Raw genomic sequence first — 21,556 nt, forward strand, 5'->3', positions numbered from 1 at the left:
TATTAATGTACAATACAATACAATGTTTTCACTGTTCCACTGTTTCATCTCCAATAGCTGTAGAGGCAGAATTTACCCTTTTTTATTCAACACAATCAATATGTTGCTGAAATATTTGATATTTGATTTCCACTGATGAGTCAAAATTCACACATAAACTTCATAAACAGATTTTACCACGAGACTAAATTCCAGCCAACAGGTAAATATGGGAAACATTGGGCTTTGCAGAAAGTATAAGAAGGCAAATGAAAACGCTAAGATAATATTCTGCTTATTTAATCCCAACACTATTCAGTAAACCATGAAAAGGAAAATATATTTGAAAGAGATGGCCTTGGATGCATTCAATGAATGGGCCAATAATTAAAAATTAATTAAAAGCAGGCTAACCTTACATGGAAGTATTTTTTAATTTTTCATTTACCTTCTATAAAATATAGTGCAGAATTTTTTATTTAAAAATTTTTCACCCAAATTCTGACATTAAATAATCATACATGTATTGCATCTAATATATTGAGCCCAAACCTTTGGGTATTTTAATGAAGTAGACAAACACAAACCATTTTTAAAATGAATCTTTAATAAAAATTAGAAATATAAGCTTATAATAAAAGTGAAGGTTGATTTGCAGGGTCATCACTTTTCTAAGCACAAAAAAGGTGTTTTTATTTCCTTTAATTGGTTTTTCTAAGTTGTTTGCAACTGTTTAATAGTACAATTTAAATAATGACAAAATATGTAGTCAAAGTAAATTTTTTTTTTTACCCCTCCAGGGGGTCTTTTGTGGGCTCTAGTGTCCCTTATATGACAGTAGACTGACAGGAAACAGGAAGACATGCGGCAAATGTCGTCGGGTCCGGGAGTCGAACCCGCAACGGCCGCGTCGAGGACTCAAGGCCTCCAAATATGGGTCGCGCTAACCGCTGCGCCACCACGGCACGCCCCAAAGTAAATATTTTAGTGACCCCTCTGGTGACACTAAAAGGATAAATTGAACTGAAACCTTAATTTGACATTTGTTTGTCTTGAATTTTTCTGCATTAACATTTAAAACCATTAATATTCTAGGACTCATTAAAATTTCTGTGCCCTTATTTGTAAAAAAAAACAACAAAAAAACCTAAGAAAATTATTGAAATGGACAAAAAACAGGTTCCTACCCTGTTCTCTACTTTCAGAATTTGGGTCTTTTAAGGTTCGTTACTCAAAAGGAAAATAAGTCTGAATAATTTTTACTTCTTGTGATCTTAATCGTTTTACTTCATTTTAGTACATCTTTATAAAATGCTTGCAAATTATTTTTCTTTTTGCTCCTTTGGAAGTTAAAGCTTTCAATCTATGAGGCGGTTTCTGTGGTTCAGTTTCTGTTATTAAAATGGAACATAAGAGCAGAAACTATAAAAAAAAATACTAACCCAGGTAAAACATCTTCATTGTTTTTCAGATTGTTTTATTTCTACATTTGCAGGTATTGTGCTGCTCCTGAGTCTGCAGCGTCTGATCTGATTGACCTCACTATGACCTGCAGAGGTGAGTGAGGACAGAAAACATGATCAGAAAGCACAAAGCAAAGTTCAAATTCCTCTTCAAACTTAAATTCCTCATCCAACATTTATTCCAGCAGTTCAACTGAAAAGCGAAACTCGTGTCCAAAAGCATACAGAACGATTTAAAAGAACATTCATGGAAAGTTTGGTGCAAGCAGAGTTCTGCCCAGATCCTGAGTAGTTATGCTGTGAAGTTAAAAAGTAGCTGGAAGCCTCATTCATCAGGAATAAAATGACTTTTAATTGCAAAAATTGACTTAATTTGCTAGATAAATGTGTTTTTAATGAGATTTAGGGTGGAAGATCTGGGAGATGATGATCTAGTCTAAAATATGTACCGAAATAATGCAGAGTGCTTTCTGAAAGCGAATCTAAACCTCTGTGGGTGGAAACATTTCATCAGGGAAATAAAAGCAGCAGAATAAACATATCCCATCATACCTCAGTCTGGATTTAAATGAGTTACCACAAACAGCTGTCTTTTCAATCTATCTTTAATTTACAAAAGCAGTGCTGATCGCATTTTCCATTAATATGAACTCATCTCATCACACAGAGGAAATAGGTTGGACTGAAATCCACACAGTGTGTTCTGCATCAAAAATTAACCCAGCATTCATTCCTCATTTCAGATCTGAACATTTCTTCAGATCAGGGATCTGTACTTCCTGGAAGGTCAGTTTGTTTGTGGATCCACCCAGTCCCAAACGTGGACGGACCCGTCTGAAGCTGCAGACAGCAGCGTCCTCGGCCGCTCGGGATGCCAGACGTGGGTGGTGATGAAGATGGGGGCGGAGCCATCGCCGTGCTGCGAGGAAACCGAATGGCCGGCGTGCTGGAACAGCGGCGAGGCGTCCTGCGGCTCCGCCCTCCATCCAGCGGTGTCGTAAATCTGAACGAGTCCACTGAGTCCTGGAGAGGAGAGAGAGAACCTCAGATCAGACCCAATCTGGTTCTGCTCCAATGAAATGTTCTGGAGGCTTAGTGTAATTTAAGTGATGAGGGACACTCAAACAGATTCAATTAAACTTTTTCGTGATTGCGTGGCGAAGGGCTGCGTTGTGATTTATTTCCCCCTAAATGTTATTTTTGCCATGGCAGTCTTCCAAAAAGTTAAAGTTGCTGCACATAAGATTCCCAAAAGAGGTATTGTCATAGTTAATATTTAAAGTGCAAATAACATTTTCAAGCGCCATCTTGAAATAACACCGTTATTAAAGACAAAATCATGAGTTGTCAAAATGTAAAAGAAGAATTCCATGTTGGTAATTCAAGTTAACATCAACTGAATACATAGAACATATAAAAATGGTTTTTGCTTGTATGCAGGTTCACCTTTCAAAAGACGTGAAAGATGAAGTTAAATGAAAGGGAGGCGATTGGTCAAAAATCCACTGAGTTGGAGTGATGAGTCAGAAAAGAAGGGAGTCCAGAAAACATGATTGGTCAGACTTGTGGAAAAGTTGCGAAGACTGGAGAAAATGTATGAAAGATTGCTTTAATAATATGATTGCAACTTCCTGGAGGGACTGAGAAGTTAAAGGAATCGTATTCAAGGTAAAATGTCACAGCGAGCTGAAAAAAAAAAAACTCATCCATCCTGATAAAAGAAAAAATAGCTTGATGATGATGATGAATAATTATTTAACTTTCTCTCCCCTATATTAAATTTGACTTTTTATGTCACAGTGACATTAGACATGCTACTAGATTACACAGCCACCTGCATCTGAAGGTTTTTTCAACCAATTTCAGTGAATAAATGATCCATCTCAGGTTATTGAAACTGCTTTTCAAGGCGACGAAATGTGTTAAAATAACAAAGAGGTAAAAATAAAAATGCTTACGCAACATTAGATTAAAATTAAAGTGTTTAGTCTTTTGAAGGAAAGTATTTTCTCCCTCTCAGGAAGCTGGGAAACATAAAAACTAAAGCTAGCGTCTGATCAGAGAATACATCAAAAATGAACAATTTTGGCCAAAATTAGCAGAAATTTACTGTATTTTTACTCAGAACTTTCTGATTCAGCTGGTAAAAAATAGCTTTTACAGTGTGTGCATTAACCAACCTGACACTGAGAAGCAGCCGTCCAAGGCTGGAGCCCACGCCACCGTGACATCCTCCGGTTTCCTTGGCGACGTCTGGACGTCCAGCTGAGCCCGACACACGGCTCCTCCCATATTCCTGAGGTCTGAAACGACGGCCTGACCCGAGGAGGAGAGCCTGATGACCCTACACTGCGGCGCTGCAGAGGCATCTGTCCACCAGAGGGCGCATTCCCCTGGTGGAGGTGAAGCCTGAGGTGGAGCGGACGTCCGAGTGTCTGCGAGGTAAACGGTGCCGTCACAGCAGCTGGCGAGGAACGCCGTCTCACTCACAAACTTTAAGGAGCTCAGAGGTTCTGTCGAGTCGACCTCTGTTGGAAGATAAGAGCATCAAACCCTGAAACTGACATGACGTCCAGCTGCAGGTGGAGGTTCAGTGGTCTACCGAGTCTATAGAGAGTCTGTCCTGTGCCGAGCTGGGTCAGATGGACGGCGCTGCTCTGAGCTCCATGAAGGACTTCAGGCGACGAGGAGAGTCGAGCTGCGATCCTGCTGCCGGTCTGAGAAACGCTCGTCCCCGGGAGACTTCCTGTTTTCCTGATCACATCTGGCACAGGAAGTCAGCAAACAGTACAGATGGTTATTGACGTAGGTAATATTTTCTATTAAAATTCTGTATTTCCCATGATTGGAATAAAATTCATAATCCTGCTGGGGATTTATTCACAAAGGTTTAATTTTTAACGTAAAAAGCAGCGATCTCTTGACTGATGATCTGTAATATTTTGAGCAATTAAACTGCTTTATCTGGCGACATCTTGGCATTGAAACCACTAATAGTCAAGTTAGATTATTTTGAAGTCATGTTGTGTCAATGAGGAGTTTTAGAAAACTAAAACTCACCAGTGTCGTCTGCGCCGAGGTCCCACAGCTGCAGGTCGGAGTTCAGCCCGTCATTGGTCACCGCACACCTGACAGAACAACAGTCTTCTAAATCATGTGATCATGATCTATTAAAAAACTAGATGGCAAAGAGGTTACCTTAAAATAAATCAGTTAACCACACGATCAGTTAAAACGAGCTGGTTAATTTCCATCTGCATGTTTGTTTTTCTCGTGACTCTCTCTCTTTCTCCCAAAGACTGTTTGGCTAAAGTCTTCAGTCTGGTGCTTTCGTCTCAAGTCGTTCCTTTTTTGAAGGACAATTCTGTTTAAAGAGACTGAATTATTGTTTTGTAAATTTATTTTGGATATTTAAAATGTCTTCTAGATCCAGTTTTAAATGTTCATTAGAAAATAAAGTCTATTAATCTTTGCGAGGGCAAACTTACATTATTATGCCATTATTATTATTATATTACATGAAAATGGCCCAAAAGAACAATTTTATCATTTTTCGCAATAATTTGTGGGACAATTATCATGCAGCAAAATTTATTATCGCGACAGGCCTACCGAGGAACTAGATTTGGGGTTTTTATCATAGATTACCAGACCTGGTATCAATCTGCGAGTGAAGAATCCATCCAAGTTTCACTTTTTGAACTGAATTACTGAAATAAACTCATATTCTAATTTATAGAAATGTGTCTAAATCTATATAAAAAAGTAAGTTTTAAATGTAAAAAGAAGTTTATAGAAGTGTATTTATCCCACCTTTGGAACATTTGTTATTTTATATTGTGCATTAAGCTGCTTAAATAAGAATTAATGGCTTATCCTATTGTTTGACAGAAAGCCTTTGTACTCAGTTTAAATCTCTGTTTCTGTTTTAATTAGATTTCTACTTAATTATGACTTTCTTCCATAGAATTAATCAATTTACATTTTCCTCAAAGAAAATCCCAGAAGCTTTGAAATCGTCACACATCACAGAGCTAAAACGTCAGCAGGAAGAAGAGAGAAGTTTCAGCTCAGCATTTTTATGACCATGAAAGAGTCAGAACCGACCTGGTTCCTGGAATGTGTCTGAGGCAGCAAACTGGGCCTTCTGAGAAACCACCATGGACAACTTTGAAATCCCTCTCTGCACAGAGACCCTGAACACATCAGACCAAGAGGTTGTTTACCAATATCTGGAAAACTGCTTAGAAAAATCAAGCAAAGACAATTCATGCACTGTTTTTTTTTTACCTTCTTTTCATCGGCTAAAAGTTTCAGCGGCAAGCGGAGCTCCAAGATTTCATTTTTACCCGAGCTGTATCCAGCAACACAAACGGCTTAAAACACAGAAGAGAAACTAATATGTGATTTACAGAAATATTCACACCTTTTGAACCATTAAAAAAAAAAAAAAAACATTTTCACTTTAGTCATAAACTTGATGTTTTTTGGGGGAATTTTTATAGACCAACAAAATATGTGAAGTGGAAGAAAGCAGATAACTTCTCTGGAACATTGTTTACAAATACAAATATGAAAAGTGACATAAATATCCTTTTCATTTCACCTCATAATATTTGTATGTCATGTTTTATCAACAGGATTTCATTAAAAGAGAACTTCTTCCATGGTGTGTCTCTTTTAATGTTCAGAAGTGAATATTTTTGCCACGTTATTTAAATCCACTCACTCTTTCCAGACGTCCACTCGATGATCTGAGTGGGATGTTCCAGCTGGTACACATGAAGATCCTTATATCTGCAGGAACCAGAACAGACTAGAATAAAACAGGAAACCCAGCAGGACATTACTTCACATGACAGGAATACAGGTTGGTTCTGGTCTGCTGTTTTCATCTAAATATATTTTGAAGTGATTCTACTCCGGAGAACTTTTCATTTGATCTGGGTGTGCTATTTTTAATAGAGATGGGCATTTATCACATCATTTTTCATTTATTGTGACACATTTCTGAGAGTTAGTATTTATTGTTTCCACAAATTTCAACTATGTAAAAAAAAATATATATATATATATTACCGTAATATCAGAAATTGTATTTATTCCACCGTTTATTCCAAAAGAGCATCAACAAAGATCAGTAAATTTAAAATATATGATTAAATGTAGTTACTATGTGCAGTTTAGTTGTATAAATCACACTTTAAATGGTGTTCTGAAGCTTATTTCAAATGCGAATGTTTTTCAAGAACAATATTTGTTTTTGTGGCGCTATGAATGTCGTGCATTCACCGTTTCATTTTATATTATTTCCGGGTGTATGAAGACACAAATAAAAGCTTATTAATGTACTATGTGATCGTATAAGTGGAAGAAAACTATTATTTGGTTATAATTGTGCAAGGTGAAGCAGATAAAGTTAAAATTGTAAACTTATCGATGCGTGTTGGTTTAAAATAAGCAAGCCGAATTTTAAATATATGTCTAATTGATACCTAGAGCAAGTTGTTAACATTTTAAAACCACCTGAACTTACAAATGTGTAAATCTTAAATGTTTTAAGGGGATTTAGAAGAAGACATTCCATCGCTGGCAGCTGACACAGACAAAAACCGACCGTTTGATGAAGAATAAAAGTTTTCTCACGATTTCAAAGACTCAATGAACCAGTCATCTAAAATATCATCAATCTCCACAGCCTCCGTCTCTCCCATCATCTCTCTTTAAAGTCGCTTCATTGCTGCTGCTCCACCAGTTCCCGCTCAGTTTCCGTAACGTTTTATCCAGACAGTGGCCGGAGAGCATCACCGCCACCTGCTGGTGTGGAGTTCTCACTGGTTTAGAATATGTTTGGAACCACAAAAAGTTTTGGGTTTTTTATCATCTAATGTTTACATACAGGGAAAAAATAAATTTGCTTCAATGAGACATTACATTTTTTTTAAAATGTTATCACAGCAAATTTGCAACCATAAGACTTTTATTTAATATAAAACATTTCATTCTTCGGGAAATTCTATGTATATATTAAATGATATCACCTAATGGTGATATCATTTAATATATCACCATATTAAATGACCATATTAATGCCACCTAATGCCTTAGGTGGCATTATTTTTTATTACCTTTAAATAAACACAAACAGCTTATTTCTTGAGCACTCCTGGGGAAAGTTATTAGTGGATGGTTAATAGGTTTAAGGTAATTTCACTCTTAATTTTATTATGAGCAATACATTTTGGTTCAAAAACAAAACATTTCTCTATCCAGGGGAAAATGGGATCAGAAACAACAGCATTTATTTCAAAACAAATATAAACTGTACTGTATCAGCTAATACCCGGTTAGCGATTTTCGAATCAAGTCCCAATAATTAAAGCTAATTGGAATACCTACTGTATATGTGTCTGTAATTTCTATTTGTTGCTGTCTTGACTTAATACCTCCACACATGTTTCTTATGTTTCATTTGGAGCCTGGCTTGTTTGTTTCACTGATCCAAATTACAGTACAGCCTGCTGTAAGTGTAAAGGACTATTCCTTAGAGAAAGCAAGAACAGTTACGTAAAGCTGTTTCATCAGATGATACGTCTTCGTAAAAATGTTACAATATTTTTCTTTTTCTAAAAGAGAAACAAGACCTTCTGATTTTAAAATTTCTAATATGGTCAAAAATCAGATGAAATTCTAATTCAAATTCAAAAATACTTTATCAATCCCAAAGGGAAATTAATTAACTTTAATAAAATTTTCATTGACCTGTAGGATGCTTTATGGTTCGTGTTGACCTGTGTTTCCACCATCTTGGAAAGAAGAAACAAGCCCAGAAATGTGAGCAGCAGGAGCTGACCTGCACTGTTATTTAGTTTCATTCATGCATACTTTCCAGACTAACTGGTAGAATACATACTGAGCACTCTGATGGGGTCAGAGGTGACTGTTTGTGTTTTGATGTCATTTTAATGACATCAAAACATTAATGCTGTGCATTTGTGAAATGCTGTGCATTCCACAAAAACCATTTTTGTGGAATGCTGTGCAAAAGTATTTATCTCCTTAGAGATTTCTTTGGTTTTTGCTAATATTTTACACAATCTATTTGTAATGTCAGAAAATAATAAAGTGAGCAAATTATTATTATTATTATTTAAATTCTTTATTATGAGAGGGAGAAAAACTCATTTGTCATTTATCAGTTGGAACAGTGGCAGTTCTTGCATCATAAATGAAGCGTGGGCGGGAGCCCCTCTTTTTTTGCTGCCCACCATCCAATTCATGTGATGTGAGAAAGTTAGATAAAAGTAAACTTTTTTACAGAACTAAATAAATGTTCTGCTGTTTTCAGAGACTAAAAGAGAAGCAGCAAAAATAAAAATAAAAAACTAACTTAACGTTTTTGAGATGACATTTTCTATTATGATAGAACAAACATGAGAACATGGAGGTTCTACTTGCTGCACAAGGCACAATTAGCTGATACTTAATTTCTGTTCAGTGAGTTTAATGAGAAAAGAGCCATCACAGATTCTAGAAATGGCAATAAAAGACCATTAATTAGTCAGTGATTCAGATAAGCTCAGGAAGAAACTATAGAATTGAAAAGCTTCTGCAGCTGCAGACATGGAGAGATAAGTTTTAGTTTTCTACAATAAGGCAGGGAAAAATCAATATGAATCACATTATTCAGCCTCTATATTTGATATGAGGTTGGTATATTTCAACTTAAAGTTGTTTTGCTTGGAATAGTAAAAGTTCATCTTTGCCTGAGTTTCTGTCATTTGTTTAAATTTTTAAGGGATTTTTAAGGAATGTAAATATAGGGATTAAAAACTTTATGAATTGTTTATGTAAATTTGTAGTGAAACTGTGCTTTTAATAAAATCAAGAAACTAAGGACTGAAGCATTTACTTACCTTAGATAGGATTATTAGATAAGATTTCAGCTATCCTCCTTTTAGTGCGGAAATTTCAGATTTGATTACATAATAACCCACCTGTTGACAGGAAAAAAGCTTTTATGATGCTTTTGGCAACAATGCTACCCACGATTTCACTGCAGCGCTTGTTGGCCCCGAGTTTTCTCCTGGACAGACTGGTGACTGCATCCTGCCCACGCCATGCAGCGCTCCATCACTGCAGCTGTTGTTTTCCTTCCTCTCCTGCTCGTCTTCAGCAGCCTCATCACTCTGTTCTTCCTGCTGTCTGACAGGCGAGAGTCTGAGTCACTTTCGGTAAGTCGGAAACAAAGAATCCAACTTGGGGTCTGGATTACAATAAAAATCCTCCATGAATGCATGCCGGTGCATCTAAAAAAACTGTTAAATATTTTAATGGCTATGGATTAGAGATAAAAACAACCTGAAATTCAATGTCTCAAAAAATCAGAATATAAAATAAGATCAATAAAAATGACATTTCAAACAGAAATATTAGTCTTCTGAAATGTATGCTCATTTTTATTCTTTCAATGTTTGGTTCTGGTTCCTTTCGCGTGAATTTCTGTATCAATGCGGCATAACATGGAGGAGATCAGCCTGAGGTTCTGCTGAGGTTCAGGAAGCCCAGGAGTTCAGTTTTTCTCATCTTCCTCCTGACAACACACCAGTCTTTGTGGGGGTCAAAGGTCAGGACAGTTCACTGGCCAATCAACCACATTTAGAGGCTCAGGAAGCTTTTTAGATATTTTGAGTTTATAATATGATAAAGGTGTGACACCATCTTTTTCTCACAATATTTTAATTTACTGAGATGCTGAATTTTGAGTTTTCATAACCTGCAAGCATTAATCATGAAATTTACATAAAATAAGTGTTGAAATATTTAATGTATATATAACAAGTGAGTTTCACTTTCCAAAGTTTAGACCACTTTATCAGACAGCCTTGGGTGAGACGGGTTGGTCACTGAAAAAAGTATTTTATTTGCTTTTTATTTGAACGAACATGGACTGTGATACTTTAGTAATAATTTATTTGACTACATGTGTCTCTTGGAAGCAACATCCTGCTGGATATGAAGCAAAACGGGAATAAGCAAGCTCAATAAAACGCAAAATATGACCTTTCTGACTGGATAAGAGTGAATTTAAGTTAGATCAGACTAGTCATCACAGCACAGACCCGTTCATGTCTGTTGAAATATTTCAGCATATTCAGAGAAGCAGTCACACACTAGTTGACATAGAAAACTAGTCTTAACTTCTAGCTTCTTTTTGAGAAAACTAATTTAACACAACATCCTGCGTCATATCAGCTGCTGCTGCTGGGTTTTTAAAATCACTGAGATCTGACAGACTTTCTTCCACTGCTGTAGTCACAGCAGGAAAGCTTTTACCCTCCTGAGTTAGGAGAATTGTTCAACTGTCCATGAGATGAGCCAGTTAGCAGCACGAATAAAAAACTTTCCCTGTAACCCAAAAAGAAAAAGAATCTTTAATCAGAATCATTGTTTTCATCATTTTTTAATGTTTTAGATTTATTTATGAAGATTTTATATTCTTCTCTCAAAGCTATTCTACTGTTAGTTGTTATGGCTTTAGGCGAAACGCTGAAACAGTCTTTACTTGTTGATGCCTGGGCGTCTTTTTTTTGGAGATTTACTCAGAAATAACACCCATAAAATGAATTCAATATATCTCAGGAACTGCAGGGTATATTTGAATGGTTCTGGTGTCAAAATAAAAGTAACACTCTATAGAATACTTTGGAGAGCTAAAAATCAACACTTCTATTGCTGAGTGACAGCAATAAATATGGCACAGTCAAAACTGGGAAAAATATATATTTTGTGATGTGGATTTCTCTTTGAGAGAACATCTAGCAATCCACAGTACACTTTAAGACAGCGTCCAAAATTGACTAAAAGAAGTTGGATGCATTAAAAAAACAGCCACTTCATAACCCACATTTACTCCAAAATAAAGATATTTCTTAAATAAAAATCAAGGAATGGACATTGTGGTTCATCTTGGTTTGAACAATTTTCATATTTTTACAAACAACAATCTGTGTTCTGATTCTAAAGTTCAGACGGCTTCCCTCAGCATCATTTTGCCTGTTAATAAAACGTGACGAATCGGCCTGTGCAAGTGTGCAACCTCGGCCAGCCTGATGAATACTAATGCTGGGAAATAGGTCATCTAATGAAATGATGCACATCAACAAGCTGATGGAGTGAGCACTCACTCGCAACAGGTGGGAGGCAAAGGATGTGGCTTTTCTGTTTGTTTGTCCTCCTTGTTGACACATCACTTAGGAACGATAATTAACCAGCTGGAAGGCATAAAGTTTGTCAGAACACACTTAGCAATAAAAATAGATTTTGCGCTCCTTTAATTAACAAATGTTTGGATGTGATGGAGTTCTGATGTGAATAAGTAGAGGTCAGCTCTAAATTATGTATGATCTGTTTACTAAAGTAGCCAACACGCACGCCTGTCCTGACATTTCCTCTGCAGAGTGACAGAAACAGAAACTAAATGTTCAGTATGGCTCATGAGTTCAACCTCTTTTAATTCTAAGGTTTTGTTCCAGTCTAATGCAAGCTGAGCTTAGCAACATATCTCATTTTTTGATCCATAATATTAAAAGTTTTTCAGTTTCGGGTGGTGTAAAAATATTTTCTCAGCTTGTATAAATCCTTTGGTTCTCATGTGAGCTTATCTCAAGCTGGATTAAGTTTGTTTTACAACCTCAGAGTCTAGAATGCTTTCCACAGACTGCTTTGCAAACTCAATATCTCCATTACTCTAACTAGAGACAATATTTATCATCAAAATGGAATCACACTGGAGTGTGATTTGGCTTTAAATTGTGGAATAAAATTTCATCAGACTGCTCTCAGTTTTAAAAACAGGCCTTCGAGTCTGTCATGTGATGACATAAAAATCATGAACTTTTATGAAATGATTATAATCATTAACAGGATGGTTAACTCTTTCTAAATTCAGTACTCTTTCTAAATTATGATTAAATATTGATGCCATAAAAACATCAGGTCACTGATGAAATATGAAGGCAACACTAACAAATCAGTCATGATGTTTTATGCAAAAATTAATACATTCATATTTAATTATCAAGCATTAGTACAATTAATAAAGGATTGCTTAAGGGATAGAAACGTGAGAAGATGCTTAAAAGCAGAAATAAACAAAAACACTATTCATTTTAAAAAAAGTTTTTACTTTGATTTAAAAAATCATCTGCATGTCGACTTATTTGAAGATTGCTTGGTCTGAACCTCCTTTTTATTGTTTCCATGGTTGCACATTTAATATTCTAGCTCCCTCTCGCTATAGAGATAACATTGTTTTTAATTTTGGGTCAGAAACTGCACTGAGCATGCTCAGTACAGTAATAAGTAAGCGACAGAATAATGAAGCATTTAACAGTTCAGGAGATACAGAGGCTGACAGAAACCAGAAAGAAAATATTAAATATTGGTCACAATCAATTTATGTTTGAGATGAGGTAAACTCACAATGGGATTCCACTGATGCAACAGGAGGAGAGAAGAAGATAAAATGTATATTCTGGGATGTAAAAAAAGGGGAGAACACAAAATGAATGCAAACTGAATTACAATAAAGATTTTTCTCATATTTTCTGGATTGCTCTCACAGTAACCATAAACATGAGCTCAAATATTTAAAAATATTTCACATCTCAACAGATTTTCTACAACAATTACTTCAGATTTTTATTTTTTTCTCTAAATCTTTCCTATTACATTAGCCTAAAATATTTTAAAATATTATGATAGAGCAACATTATTACATGACATTTCTCTTTGAGCTGTTTGACAAATATGAATCTTAAGACTACAACCATCGTAGCTTCTCAGATTTTACAAACCCTGTTCAGATCGGATATTGATATCAGGTCAAGTTTCACATCAGTGCATCTCTGTTATACACTTAGTATTAAGGAACTGTTACTGAACATTAAATAAAAGATAAAAACATTCTACAGAGAACAATATTGGGACCATTGAGGAGTCCAACAAAAAGTTCTTAAATGTTTTAAAACATATTTTTAGATCTCCTCAGGTGGCTGTTTGATTGTTTCAGTTCACTGAGTTTAACAAAGCTGTCTCCAAGTTTCATTTATGCTGCCGGTTTTATCAGTTAGGATTTACTCCACCATCCAAAACACATTTCTGTTTTCACGTCCAACTCATTATTACTCAAACTAATAAGTTTTAGTTCCATCATCAGGTTTTATAGATGTTTTATAGATATGTCTGAGAAACTATCAGCTACCATTTGTGGTCCATGCTGTGTGAGCGGCATGTTTCCCAGCTGTGAGCATCAGTCCAGATGTTTGCCACAGACCCATCTGAGCTGAGGCTGGTCTCTGAGGTCCGTCGTCTCTGAGCTGGAGAGCCAGTTGCACTGGCAGGCGTAAGCCCGCAAACCTTTCCTCTTCTTCAGTTTGGCTCGGAGCTTCTGGCGGTCCGGCACGTTGTTCCTGCAGCAGCCACAGAGAAAATGGCAGCAGTTTAATCACTCAACATGCAGGCTGCTCATTTTAGCAAAAAGTGCAATTTTCTCATTTAACACACAATAACACAGTTATGCAGTCATCATGTTTTGCTTTTTTTTAAACTCAACTATTCGACATAGCCAACAAGAAAATTAACCTTCTGGCTGTGAGCAGAACTTTTAATAACATAAAAATATAGTTAGGCCACTTCAAAACTACATAAATAGCTTTTGACTTCCCTTATCAGCCTTTAGCAAATTCACTGGAAGTAAAACTGATGCAGTAATGTTTTTTCAGCATTTATGAATGGTTATAAAATGTTGGAAACTTCAAAAATCAATGTGAGTGTTATACAACCTATGGCCTGCAAAGTTTAAACATGATAAAGACAGAGAGATGAGAATTTTCATCATCTGCATTTCAATATAACACTGAAAAAACACAAGAAATATGTAATAAATAAACATTTGTAAATATTTTAGCACACTTGAAAAAAGACACAACTAACTGTTTAGCAAGATATATAGGGGCTTGTTTTAAGTACATAATTTTTAATATTATGTACTTAAATAATTACATAGATTTTTATTATTTGATGAAAAAGTACGACTTTACATCCACAGGCAGATTATTTCACTTACAGTATGACTTGGGGGAAAATGTCATTACATAAAATAATCTGGCTGTGAAACTAAAACTTCTTAAAATCAATATTAAAAAATTATTAACTAATAACAAGCTCCCATATCTTTCTGAAAAGTTAATTGTAAGTTAGTTTTGTCTTACTTCAAGTGTACTGAGATATTTGCAATAGAAACTAGATTTTAAAAAAATCTAGTTGGAAAGATTTTGTGTTTTTACAGCAAATTATCAAAAAAGAGCATTTATGAGTAAAATCAGTCCAGATGATCTGTTTAAGAATAGATTAGAACATGAAAAACAACTTTTATGATATCTGAGCTTCTTTTGGTTTCATCTCACTTCAGCTCCATGTTTAAGTCTCAAAACGTTTCTGCTTAAAACGGTAAAAGAGGAGGAAGTGCATTAAAACCTAAACTGATGAAACCAGACCTGTGTGTGAAAATGATTTTTGCCACCACCTGCCTGCACTGTTCATGAAAGGCAGTTAAGGTCCATTAATTCCTGCTATTAAAGGCTCATTTCTGGACCCACCGCCAGCAGCTGCAACACCAATGAGACGCTTGATGTTTTAGCTGAAGCTCCTGAATGCTTTCTGCACAGTTTCATAAGCTGCACTGTTGCCACATTACCAGCTGATTGGATAATTGCTTAGCAAAGTGCTCACTGAAAACAGGCTTTAGCTTGTTTTAACCAAAACATTTTAATTACCAGTTGTGCGACTAAATTGGTTTTATCCAACATAAACTCCATTGGATTTAAAGCCGTATGATACCGTATGATAATATTAGAAGATATAAAGAACAGAGTGAAGTTAAACCTCAGTCCAGCTGTTTTCATCACAAGTTCACAGCTGTAAATCTGCAGCTGATGTGTACATGTATTATTACAGGTCCCTCTGCCTGTTTAAACAGCCAAGTTTTAAAAAGAGCATAACTAAGAAGTTTTTACAACATATGAATACATGTATATATTTCTTACAATCTCCATCTGCAGATTACACCTTATTTTACAGTCTCTATTTTATCTATATTATTATTGCCAACTCATGATAACTTCTCCACCAGGAGACAAATAAATTCAATTACAAATTCAATTTAATTCAATTCCAAAAAGTGACAACATCAGTCATAAAGAAACCTGTGAGATGTTAACAGAGGAAGAACATGTGTTTAGATGTTGACATAAAGCTGTAGAGGTAAACAGAGCTTCTTCATGTCCTGTCTGGTTTATTTGTTTCGCTGTTTATCGCCGAGGGGTTGGAGCTGCGACTGCAGCTTTCTGTCTGGATGATTCCGCTGACATTACAACTAGAAGGCCAAACTCATCCTCCTGAGTGCTCCTGAGTGTCTCAAAGTGTTTTGAACTCAAAGTAGCACAAAAAAGAAAATCACACAGAGCTATACAGAAAAAAAGGTTAGTGATAAAATGTCAAGGTGTCAAATGATGTGGGTAGATGTGAGCGCAGTGGAGTTGGCTTTTCTTTCTGAACTACAACAGGCTGACAACAAAAAGTAACTTTAACAACTTCATCCAAATTTTACCAATGTCTTTTTTGTATTGTAGTTTTCCCCCTACAAAATAAAGAGAACGTTCCCATTTGAATTAGACCTACTTTGTTCAGATGTTAAAACTTATCACCCTTTGGCACATCTCAAACTCTGGTTCATAAAGCAACACTGACTGACAATAACTTGATAGTAATTCAGACCATCACAAGATGCAATCAAATCACCTTTTTAAAATGAGTTTTATTCCATAACAAAAAGGAACAAAAAAACTTCCTTATGGGTGTGTTGAGGGAGCTGAAGTACTAAAGAACAGGAGGTGGCAGTTCATTTCAGCTGTTTTAGCTGTCAGATACTTTCAAGGATCATTTCTGTGTTTAACTCCCAGAAAACAGCCGCCCACTTCAACTCCTTTAATCTCTTACAAAACAACATGTCTGTAAGAATAACATGTCAGAAACATTTTTTTATTTTAACATATACTGTGTTAAAATAAAAACTATAATTAAAAATAATTATAATTAACAAAAAAACAAATATATATTATAAAAATGTTAAGTTATTTTAACATAACATAAAGATTATGTTATGTTAAAATACATAACATTTATTATGTATGGGTCATACATATTCATCCATTTATTAGACGGATCTACATATGAACGGACGGACGGACAGAAGGATGGATGGACAAATGGATGGATGGATGGATGGATGGATGGACAAATGGATGGATGGATGGATGGATGGATGGATGGATGGATGGATGGATGGATGGATGGATGGATGGATGGATGGATGGATGGATGGATGGATGGATGGATGGACCATCATTCGATGGATGGATGGATCTTTAATTTAATGAGTTAATTTCATTGGTATCTTTTGGGATTAATAAAGTATTTTTAACTGAATTGAATTTTATATAAAAACTAAAAACTCTAAAAATTTTGTTTAAGTTACTGTTGAATTAAGGCCATTAGTTCCATAAAATAAAAATAAAATAACCAGGCAGCTTCAACATTGTCGAACAGTAAATAATGTGTTGTGAAAAACAGTTCATGAATTCTCTAACGCATCTAAAATAGCAGAAGATTGCAACACGATATGATTGCTGTTATAAACAGCAGAGGTTCAATGTTAGAGACGACTGGAGCTTCTCCCTGTCTAGTATCAACATATTTTACCTTTTATGCTCAGAGCAGAAATCAACATCAGGAATAGTGGGGATTCGATGATTCATTCATGTTATTTTTGACCAGATGAGGGGAAACAGCCGAACATAGCAGGACTGAGAATGAGACAGCAGCCAAACGTGCAGACAGGTGTAATAGATCCATCATGTCTCTTTGTGTCAGGACTGCTTCTCCCTGTTAGTTTCAGAGTCTTCGTGTCTGGGCTTTACAACCCGATGTGCTGAGTTCACTCTTCAGAAAACACTAACAAGCCTCACATTTCCATCACTTGTTGCTGCCACTGGATGATAAAAACAGGCTATATTTCTCAGCTTAGTGAAGCCAGAAGAAATCAAACCTTCAACCTCAAACATTATCAGATTCACCAGAAGCTTCAATATTTCTAACCTGATCAGAGGACCTAAATTAAAAACTACACTAAATCTCTGGGCGAAATATCCAGATCTGTTTTGACAAGCAGGAAGCAAACATCTCACTTAGAGAAGGATAAAGGATAAACTCTGCCCTCAGAACTTAATCAACCTCTGGAAGCACCTAGACACACCTCCGTCATCTGACCATGGCGGCCTGTCAAACACAGTTACTGTAACAAATGACACAGTGTCACATTAAATCAGTTCTTATCCCTCTGGGTGACGCACATCTACAAACAATGTGACCATCACCTTGGGGTCAACTGCACCAGAAGATGGGGGTGATGCTGGCCTCAATGTGCGGTCACGTTTTAATCTGCTCCTGATTTTATACTGAGAACGTAATTCATTTACAGAGAGCTAATCAATCATATCATAAAACTGTGGCTGGACACTGAATAGCAATGATTTTATAAGGGAGATCAAACTGCACTCACTGAATCAGGAATTAGACATTATAAAAACGTAAGAAAAAGACATTTTGTAGGAAATTGTCTTCACACTAGCTGCATTTCCAATGACTATACAACTGTACAATTTGTCACCCTTTGAAACACTAAACCTAATTTCAAACCACTTTCCAACCCTAATTCAAAAATTTTATTAAATAATAAAGTATAATTATTGAATAATACAATTAAATACCTTATACTATTATCTATTTTTGCTACTAAAATAAAATATGAAAAAAAGTAAAACTAAATGTAAATATAATATAAAAAGGTAATAAAATTACAAATTTGTCACAAATATTTAAACAAATCAGACATCTAAACCAAATTAGATCCAGGTATTATTCAACCAGTTCCTGGTTATTTTACATAACGCAACAAAAGCCCAAAACTGGCAAAAATGTAACATTTTTGTCTCAATTTATAAATCACTGGTAAAAGAACCTAAGTAATGACTTTATTAGTTGCCAGGTTAGATTGCACCGTTGTGGTTTTAAAAGGAAGCCGCTGTGAGCTGGTTTGAAATAACATGAAGTCTGCTTGTTTATATTCTGGTCACATTGATGTCCAGATTACAGAACTGTTCCCATCAGGAGGAAAGAGCAGCAGCTCTCATGGCCTGATGTGGATGTGGGCGGCTTAATGACGCTCTTACATTTTTTAATTTTTATTTTTTACAATGATGCTCACCTCTTAAAAACCAGCTTTTAACCCTCTTATCTTCGATGCTTTGCGTTAAAGAATGTTAAAGGAAGGAAATAATATCCGCACGGGTAAATACTGCCACCTATTGGTGAAAAACTAAAATGTCACCCAAAACAGCAGTTTCCTTTTCACTCTGTGAAAACAAGTTTTTAACTGGGGTTTTATGATCTGAAATTAATTTTAAATTTACTACAGAGGATTCTTTTAGGAATTGAGGGATGATAAATCTGAGCTAATCCACCAATAATAACAAAATATGTAATTCAAGATGATACCCATTAAGAGTAAGGCCATTAAGAGTATACACATTAAATATGTAGAAAAAGCCTCTGAATAAGCCTTCAGACTCACCTGAGGAACAGGTAGTCACATGATGCGTCCCATTCAGAATCGTCAAACATCAACACCCGGAAATCACAGGAGATGCACCTCAGCTGGTCACATGACCTATCCATACAAACACATTGACAACAGTCATGGATTTTTTAAATAAACTTCTATTAAACACATTTCATTTATCAGTGAATTATAGTTGAAAAGTGCAAATTCTGCATGATCAGAATGAACTGGGATAAGAAATCAAGGACACTGAGGTTCTGTGTCCTGATAAATCCAAAGCAGATGAGACTCAACAGACGCTGTTGGAATAAATTTATGTTTTCACACCTTTTGGAAGTGGCTGTTCCAACACCGTTTGTTACTGAGCTCCCACCGATGAAAACAGGACAGCACCTGGAAGCGGAACGGAGAGCGCAGAATGTCTCAAAGTGACACACAAATACACCGCAGGGAAAATCAAAGTCGCCACGGCAACAAGAATAAAAGTTTTTACTGGTAGAAAATGAGAGATAAGATTAAAATCTACAGCTCAGATATGTCCAGTGCCCATGTTCAGTCAGGTGCAACATTAAAAGATTTTCTTCCCAGTTAAAGTTAACTAAATTTTTTTCATAAAAACAGCAATACAGAAAAAAATGTTCAAAGTAGCATCTTTCTTTTTTCTTCTTTTGTAACTGTTTCGTTTTTTTTCTTTTATTCAAACTAAAATACTCACTTTCTTCCAGCAGTCTGTGAAGAGAGTTTCTTCTCTGCTTGTTCTCTTTTAGAAAACTGTTCACCCTGAAAAAGAACAGTAAGAAAGAGATTAAAGACAATTAAATAATTTGTTTATGACTGTTTCATTTATCTTGTGTCTAAATAGTTTTTTAAATCAAACTTTCACAGGAAGTCACATTTTGATAAAAGCTTCATGAAAAGCCAAAGAAGAAACATCCCATGTGGAAACACTTTGTGCAATTAAGAATTTTAAGAAATCAGTGACAGTTCTTGGAATAGTTTTACATGCTCAATGCAAAGAAAAAAATATGTTGCAAAAGATTTTTTTTTTTCTAAGAAACCGTTAAAAAAGCACAAACTAAATAAACTTTGGTGTGGCATCTATGGAGACACTGTCTTTTATTTTTATAATTTAAAATGATTCTCTAAGCACCTCTGCCACAAATATTTTACAGACATAAGCCCACCTTTGACTGAGGAGAACTGTCGTACTCATCCTCCAGTAATTCCTCCAGAAGGGCATCAATATCCTCAGAAACGCTGCTTTTATGTGGCTCACATTTTGCAGCACTAAGTCACAAAAACAAAATGTTACTGTACGCAGTACTGAATACCATCTGCATAATTTATGAATAGTGGTTTTCCAGAAAGAGAGGAGTTTCAAAAACTTTGAGCTAGTTTGCAAACTTCCAAACACTTTTTGCTGACTTCAATGGTTTAGACATTTTGAACTCTTAAGTTATTAATGAATGACAAGAGAGATTTATGAAAGCTTGGCACTTGTTGAAATCATTTTTAGCATAATTTAAGTATGATGTTCGTTTTTGAACTGTTATTTATAGCCAAAAATGGAAAAGCTTGATATGAATGTAAATTTCTAAGTGGAGGATACAATGTCAGAAAGAGAGTGTTCACTGAATGTTTTAGCTGAGCTAATTATTGGAGAAACATATAATCAAAATCAATAGAATGAATGCATTCATGTTATTAAGTTTAATTTTCAATGTAATTACAATTAATTTAAATGCTCCTGTATTTAGATTTATGCTGATATACAAGTACATAAAAAAATGTGACTATAATAAAAAGTTCAATATTTTTTGTCCCTCATTTCAGAAAGTAAGGATTCATCACAAATAGAGTGAAATATTTCAAGCCATTTCTTTATTTCTTGCAGTTTTGATAACTATGGCTTACTGTTAAGGTTTTCAGATCTCAACTTGCAATTAAAATTTCAATTGTTGCATAAATTCATAATTCACCTGTTCACCTTAAAAAACGCAGAAACATAATTTATCTGTACTAAGGTCAAACTGACACACAAGTTGATCAATTATTGGGAGTTTAGGTGATATTTATTTGCTACCAGCGAACATGTGCTAGCAAAAGTAGCTTTGTTTACCTCCATTCTTCCTGTTTATTTTCGTCTTTGTTACGTTTTACACCGGAAGACGCTGCAGAAGCTTTACTACAGAACTTTTTTTCCACTTCATCCAACAGCTCATCCAGGTCATCGTCATCCATGATGAGGTATTCGTGTTGGCCCTGCTAGCTTCGGAGCCTGATAAGCGCTCACAGGCCAGCTTCCATTACCGATCTCGGCGTTCGCCGTTGCTAGGTAACAAAGCGGAACTCGACCAAAGTCGAAAATAAATGC

The 21,556-nt window shown here is 35.6% G+C and overlaps 2 protein-coding genes across 2 annotated transcripts; both read right to left on the reverse strand.

Moving 5' to 3' along the window:
- Positions 1-1,439: 1,439 nt before the first annotated feature.
- On the reverse strand, positions 1,440-7,245 carry wdr73 (WD repeat domain 73). The gene is made up of 8 exons (XM_032559507.1): positions 7,089-7,245; positions 6,172-6,239; positions 5,733-5,818; positions 5,550-5,638; positions 4,503-4,570; positions 4,045-4,206; positions 3,623-3,970; positions 1,440-2,465 (listed from the first exon to the last, which is right to left on the reverse strand). Exons 1-8 carry the CDS (start codon positions 7,157-7,159, stop codon positions 2,230-2,232), a joined length of 1,128 nt encoding a protein of 375 aa, XP_032415398.1. The 5' UTR covers positions 7,160-7,245; the 3' UTR covers positions 1,440-2,229.
- A 3,096-nt stretch (positions 7,246-10,341) lies between these two features.
- Positions 10,342-21,521, reverse strand: cfap418 (cilia and flagella associated protein 418). The gene is made up of 6 exons (XM_032559481.1): positions 21,302-21,521; positions 20,367-20,469; positions 19,898-19,962; positions 19,510-19,575; positions 19,195-19,290; positions 10,342-13,915 (listed from the first exon to the last, which is right to left on the reverse strand). Exons 1-6 carry the CDS (start codon positions 21,421-21,423, stop codon positions 13,756-13,758), a joined length of 612 nt encoding a protein of 203 aa, XP_032415372.1. The 5' UTR covers positions 21,424-21,521; the 3' UTR covers positions 10,342-13,755.
- Positions 21,522-21,556: the final 35 nt, after the last annotated feature.

Source organism: Xiphophorus hellerii, chromosome 3 (genome assembly GCF_003331165.1).
Source record: "Xiphophorus hellerii strain 12219 chromosome 3, Xiphophorus_hellerii-4.1, whole genome shotgun sequence".
NCBI lineage: Eukaryota > Metazoa > Chordata > Actinopteri > Cyprinodontiformes > Poeciliidae > Xiphophorus > Xiphophorus hellerii.

Excerpts from the sequence above, each read along its gene's own strand:
- wdr73 (XM_032559507.1), bottom strand. The coding sequence starts at position 7,159 with ATGATGGGAGAGACGGAGGCTGTGGAGATTGATGATATTTTAGATGAC. Across the intron at positions 6,240-7,088 it reads TTCATTGAGTCTTTGAAATC|ATATAAGGATCTTCATGTGT; the intron begins GTGAGAAAACTT and ends TGGTTCCTGCAG. Across the intron at positions 5,639-5,732 it reads TTTTAGCCGATGAAAAGAAG|GGTCTCTGTGCAGAGAGGGA; the intron begins GTAAAAAAAAAA and ends TGATGTGTTCAG.
- cfap418 (XM_032559481.1), bottom strand. The coding sequence starts at position 21,423 with ATGGATGACGATGACCTGGATGAGCTGTTGGATGAAGTGGAAAAAAAG. Across the intron at positions 20,470-21,301 it reads AATAAACAGGAAGAATGGAG|TGCTGCAAAATGTGAGCCAC; the intron begins GTAAACAAAGCT and ends TTTGTGACTTAG. Across the intron at positions 13,916-19,194 it reads TGTGACTACCTGTTCCTCAG|GAACAACGTGCCGGACCGCC; the intron begins GTGAGTCTGAAG and ends TGGCTGCTGCAG.